Genomic DNA, 6,596 nt, shown 5'->3' on the forward strand with positions numbered 1-6,596 from the left:
AAAAGAAATGAATAAGGGCAAAATTGTCTTTAATATATGTTAGAGATGAAATACGCAATAATTTAAAGTAAAAGGGTCCGTCTAAGTTAAAAAAATAGTTTAGGGACCAAACAGGAAAACTAACTTAAACCATAGGGACCGTTATGTGTAATTTAACCTATAACTTTTGCTGATCCTTATTCAAATCGGGTAAGAACCAAACCGGTACATATAACCCGAGATTCCTTTCTTGAGTAGAAAGCGAGTTCGAAAGACAAAAAGGGTTTTTGCACGAAACCCTTCTTTCGTTTCAAATTAGGGACTCCATACGCTTTCGTCCTACACAAAATCATCAATTCTAGCGAAAGGACTTTCATCTGAAAATTTCTAAGAATGGATGTGATTAAGTCACAGCAGTTGTCAGCACGGCCGATCGAGAAGGTGGTCGTACACCCTTTAGTACTCCTTAGCATCGTCGACAACTACTATAGAGTCGCAAAAGACACTCGCAAACGTGTCGTTGGTGTTCTCCTCGGTAGTTCCTTCAAAGGCACCGTCGACGTCACAAACAGCTACGCAGGTTTTTCCCGATCCATTTATGCTTTTGGGACTTATTTATTCGAGAGTTTATTTGGATCTGAACGTTTTGCCTGGTTGTTTTTGGCTTAAATTTGAGATTCTTGTTTTTGTTAATTTTCGTTGCTTAGACCTGCATAACATACCTAATCGGTGGCAATAGATAGTGATGAAAACTTGGACTTGGTAATTAGGAGTATATTAGAAGTAGAGACGGGATCTGGTGAGTTATTCGGATAAGCAATTCAATTCTTAAGGATGAGTACCCGATTCTGTTTCTAGTTATGATTATATTATATGCCAAAATTTCAAAATATAAGAAGTCACTTTCTTAGTTTTATTTTTTGTTGAAGTACTGAAAAGGTGTATATTTTGAGTTGGATTCAAAATTCTTAGTGTGAAATCGATTTGAATGATGCAGGAAGTGCTCATGCAACTCCATCTAGCTCTTGTTATATAACTTATATTAGAGAAGTTGACTGCTAGGTACTGCAAGGATGAAGTGATACACATTCAAATAAAATCCATCCCCTACTTTCACACACATCACAAACCTATGTCAAAAACATAATTTGAAATTGAATGAAAAAACCAGATATAATGGAATCTACAACGATTTAAGATTTTAAGTTATAAGGCATCATATGCATTATAATTATAATTGGTGTTTGCTATAGTCATCTTCGCCTCTTCGGTGAAGGCACTCTTAAAGCAAGATGCTATCCATTTACACATCGGCCTCTGTTTCATGGGACTAATGCAAATTCTCTTTTTTATCAAGTAAATGGAACTTGTAATCATATCTCCTCATGTACACATCTATGCACTATATGAGTCATGATCAAATTGTTGAAATTGACAAGAACATTAGTATTATGGTGTATATTTAATGTTTATAGTACATATCAGTTATACATTTAGGGTTACTGATAATAAGAGTAAGTTAGCCAATGAAATGTTACACTCTTCACTTTATGAGACTTCTTCTGTATCTGTATATAGGATTTATGTTCACCTTTTTATCCAAATGCTAATAGTATCCTGTTGTCTTGTGAGCTCCGTACTTTAAGTGAGAGGCATTTCCTGAGCTAGTGTTGCATTTGCTCATTTTATTTTAGTTTTTTTTATATAAACTATTTGGCTATCTGCTGTGGTAACTTGTACAAGGTGTCTGGAGATTTTGTTTATGGCTGAACAACACTTTAATCTATAAGAAGGATTCAAGTTTAGTTCCATCGACAAAACAATAACATTTTGATAAAATACTAAGCTGCATATTGATAGGATTTCCATTTGAAAAAGAAATGGTTTAAATGGCACTCATGTCCTCTATCTATAGGAGGATTAGGGAGGTTAAGACAGGTTCCTCATCCACCATTGTTTCACACTTTGACTTTGCAAAGTATTTTTCCTTAAATGGCAGCCACTTTGCTTTTGTGTTTTTGAGACTATGAAATCAAGAAAAAAGAAGTAAAAACTATACAGCTGATCAATTTCAATCAATACTGTTGTAATTTAATGAGAGTGTTGTTGTTGTTGTTGTTGTTGTTGTGTAGTGCCTTTTGAGGAAGATGAAAAGGATCCGAGCATTTGGTTTCTTGATCACAACTATCATGAGGCCATGTTCTCCATGTTCAAGAGAATCAACGGTAATAATGATCTGAGCTGATCTGAAATACTATAAATAAAGAGCAGCTATTAATATTATTCTAAAATATTGAAGTTTGTTTGTTGTTGCAGCTAAGGAGCATGTGGTAGGATGGTATAGCACTGGTCCAAAGCTAAGGGAAAATGATCTTGATGTTCATGGTTTATTTAACGAGTAAGCATTAGGATTTTACACACTCTTAAGTTAATGCTTTTTATTTTGTGATTTTGAACTGAGGAATCTTGTTGCTGCAGCTACGTCCCAAATCCTGTATTGGTGATTATAGATGTCCAACCAAAGGAATTGGGAATACCCACTAAAGCATACTATGCTATTGAAGAGGTTAAAGAGGTAAGTACAATCACTTTGCAAATCTATTGTTAGTTTACACTGTTCTATCTGTTGATGTGAAACTACACAATCACCATCTTCCTTCCAGAATGCCACTCAGAAAAGCCAGAAGGTTTTTGTTCATGTGCCCTCAGAAATTGCTGCTCATGAAGTGGAAGAAATTGGTAAACTCTATATTTGTTTTATTTATTATTACATATGGATTAGGGAGGGAGCTTATAGTTTGTTATTTCAATAGAGTTTAATGTTTGCTATTTTTTTTTTTTTTTTTTTTTTTTTTCTTTTTTCTTCAGGAGTGGAGCACTTGCTTAGAGATGTGAAGGATACAACTATCAGCACCCTTGCAACAGAGGTCCTGCCCTAACCCACACTCCCACCTCTCTCTCTCTTTTTTTTCAGGTTATATTTTATATACTGAATGAATATATTTTTTTTATTTTTAAAATGTAGGTAACTGGAAAGTTGGCAGCTTTGAAGGGTTTAGATGCAAGACTGAAGGAGATACGTGGATATCTGGATCTTGTTATTGATGGAAAGCTTCCATTAAATCACGAAATTTTGTATCATCTACAGGTACCTATTCTTTCTAAATAATTATATAAATAAGTATCTTGTAAATATTATTATATTAGCAGAGTCTGTAATTTTATTTGAATTGCAGGATGTGTTTAACCTTCTACCAAATCTGAATGTTGCTGATTTGATAAAGGCATTTGCAGGTATATATATATATATATATATATATATATATATATATATATATATATATATATATATATATCTTTTTCTTATAGTGAATCAACCCTCTGAATGGGACTGTGTAGTAAATAGTTATGATGATGATGATGGGTGCTTTATTAATTTTGGTTGCAGTGAAAACAAATGATCAGATGCTTGTTATCTACCTTTCTTCTTTGATCAGAAGTGTTATAGCCCTTCACAACTTGATCAATAACAAGGTAAACACACCCTACCATTACACAACTTGATCAACAACATGAATTCCTTTTTATTATTTTTTAAAAATGGATTTGATGATGTTTTTGAACAGATGCTTAACAAAGAACATGAGAAAGCTGAGGATGCAAAACCAACAGCAGTTCCACCTGTTGCTGGGAGCTAAGAATTGTGGATTAATCAGAGAAAGAAAGCAAGACTTCCATAATTGATGGTGATTTAGTCGCTAATTTCATTATGATATTTTTGTATCGTTGCTGGATATTTGTTACCCCTTTTTTTAATGGACAATATGTTGGGTTTTTTATTTTTATTTTTATTTTAACACCTCTTGAGACCTCAACTTTCAACTTCAAAGCATGGTTTATTTTTAACTTTTTTGGTGGTGTTTGTTCAAAACCCTGTCAAACTTTATCAAATTTACCTGACTCAACAAGTTTTATATGACTATTTAGTTATGATTTTAAATCAGTAGGGATAGAGTAACAGACTAACAGTATTTTTTTAGTCAATGTTGACATTCATAAACCAGAATTTTGTTTTATTCTGAATAGAAAAATACAAACATTTTGATTCGACGTAAAAACAAATTAACTAATAGATTTTTTTTTCTTTATTTATACTATATAGTAAATAAAATTTGAAACATTTTGCCCTCTCAAACATAATTTACAATGAATTTGTGATTTAACATTTTTTTCATAGATCTGTTTACATAAACGCACATTGCCTACTTCTACTATTGAGAACCATTAAAAAAAAAAGATAATGACTTGAAAGGGTAATGAACTTTTGACTTTGTCCACATTTAGGCACTAAACTTTTTTTCGTTATCTATTTGCCATTGAACTATTGAAATTGTTTACATTTTACCCTTATGACCGGTTGTTACCGGTCATAAGGGTAAAATGTGAACAGTTTCAATAGTTTAGTGACAAATAAATAATGAAAAAAAGTTTAGTGGCTAAATGTGAACAAAGTCGAAAGTTCGTTACCCTCTAAAAAGTTCAATGATTAAATGTGAACAAACTTCCTCTTGTATTATGTTTTAGCAAATTTTTTTATTTTTGTTAAATTGTAGCAATATTTGTTGATTAAGAAATCTATGAAATAAAAAAATAAAACCCTGGAAATATATTTAAAAAAAAAACAAAAAACCGAAATCGAAATAAAAAACCAATGGTTTGACATTTTCCAAAATAAAAAATCAAAATTTCCAATCTGATTTTGGTTTTACAAAATAATGAACCATTCTCACTGATGTAAATTATGACCACTGGTTTGACATGCAGAATTAAAGAACACATAAAGAACACGGTGATGTGGATGTTTAAGAGATGCATTCGATTATGAAAGGTGTTTACAAAAAAGGATCTGATCTAAATCTACATAATTAACACACACTAAGGCCCCGTTTGATAATTTCTGACTGATAAAGTGCTGACTGGGAAATGTCTGTCTGGGTAAGAAATCCTGAATGAGTAAGAAACAATGTTGTTTGATTGTACATCTGACTAATAAAAAATGACCATTTTATCCTTCCACAACTAATCATATACTACATATGAACATTTGACCCAAAAATAAAAGAGATTCTTCAATTTGCAAAATATACAAAACAAATTGTTCAAAAATATCATTTCCAACAAACACCAACTTGTTTCCAACATTTCCATTCGATCAAATATAATCAATTTCCCAGCTTTTATTCTCTTCACAATTGTTCATATTTACTAAATACAAACTTCAAGTTAGAAATCATGCAAAACTGAATAAATAAACTTGATGTAAGAGTGTTAAAACCGTAGAAAGATGACTCATCATATGAATATAAGATATAACTCGTATATAACAATGTTTAACAGCATAACAAACATATTAAAACCATGTTAAAATCATAGATTATCGTCTGTCACTTTACACATACAGAAGCTACAAAACACCTAACCCAAATTTTACAATGAAAACCTAGTATCCAGCATCATGCTCTAACATTTGAGATTTGTTGTTCCCTTTCGCAACCAAATTAAGATGATAATGAAACAACATTGTAGATGCCAATTATTATGCAGGTTCCCTTTACTTCTGTATGGAATTGCTATCCACTATATGTATATGAACATGAATTCAAGAACAAGAATAATTTTTTATTTCAAAACCAAATTCTGATTTATGATTTCAAAAATCATATACAAAGGAGAAGGAAAAATAATATTTTAATTTCACAGAAAAAAAACAAGGAGAAGAAATACAAATTTTTGATTTCACACGAAAAAACGAGGACTTACCTGTTTTGATGTCTTTCTTGCGGGAGCTCGAATCGGAGGGAAGAGTGAGGCCGGTAGTCAAACTGAGGGAGGGACGACGGCGATAGAGGGAGCTGTCGATGGCGGCCAATTTCTTTGTTGTTTCTCTTCTAGGTCACGATGGGAAGAAAGAAAAGAGAGGGTATGAAGGTCATTTTTTCAGTCAGCAGCATCTTAATGTCTGACCGAGAAGTCATATGGGCCAGACGTTTCTAAGTGAGAAAGCGATTATCAAACACCTTTCCGTCTGACCGAGTCAGCCCAAATCGCTGACTCGGTCCGAGTCAGACTATAACAAACAGGCCCTAACACTCTCAATGTTACATCTCTCAAGCACATCTTTACATGTGGTATGAACCCACCTTATATAGAGGTGTTTACATGTCTCTCTCTATCTCTCATGTCATAAATGGGGAGTTTTGGATAAAAAATTCTGAATTGAACGCTTTCTTATTCCCTTTTTGGTTTTATAATCATTTATCGATTATAAAAAGGGGGAGAGATTTAGATATGGAAATCCGAAAGTTGAATTTTTGTAAAACCAAAATCAGATTGGAAAATTGTGATTTTTTATTTTGGAAAATACCAAACCGTTGGTTTTTGTTTCGGTTTCGGTTTTTCGTTTTTTTAATATATTTTTCGGGGTTTTGTTTTTTTTGTTTTTTTTTATTTCATAGATTTCTTCATCAACAAATGTTGTTACAATTTAACAAAAACAAATAATTTGCTAAAACATAATACAAGAGGAAGTTTGTTCACATTTAATCATTGAACTTTTT

General features: G+C 32.3%; 1 protein-coding gene across 1 annotated transcript; it reads left to right on the plus strand.

The window, feature by feature from the left end:
• Window positions 1-232: 232 nt before the first annotated feature.
• LOC111917300 (26S proteasome non-ATPase regulatory subunit 7 homolog A) lies at window positions 233-3,824 on the plus strand. The gene is made up of 10 exons (XM_023912996.3): window positions 233-559; window positions 2,112-2,204; window positions 2,296-2,377; window positions 2,458-2,554; window positions 2,643-2,718; window positions 2,848-2,906; window positions 3,005-3,127; window positions 3,216-3,273; window positions 3,428-3,513; window positions 3,606-3,824. Exons 1-10 carry the CDS (start codon window positions 373-375, stop codon window positions 3,675-3,677), a joined length of 933 nt encoding a protein of 310 aa, XP_023768764.1. The 5' UTR covers window positions 233-372; the 3' UTR covers window positions 3,678-3,824.
• The last annotated feature ends 2,772 nt before the right edge of the window (window positions 3,825-6,596 follow it).

This window comes from Lactuca sativa, chromosome 3, assembly GCF_002870075.4.
Source record: "Lactuca sativa cultivar Salinas chromosome 3, Lsat_Salinas_v11, whole genome shotgun sequence".
NCBI lineage: Eukaryota > Viridiplantae > Streptophyta > Magnoliopsida > Asterales > Asteraceae > Lactuca > Lactuca sativa.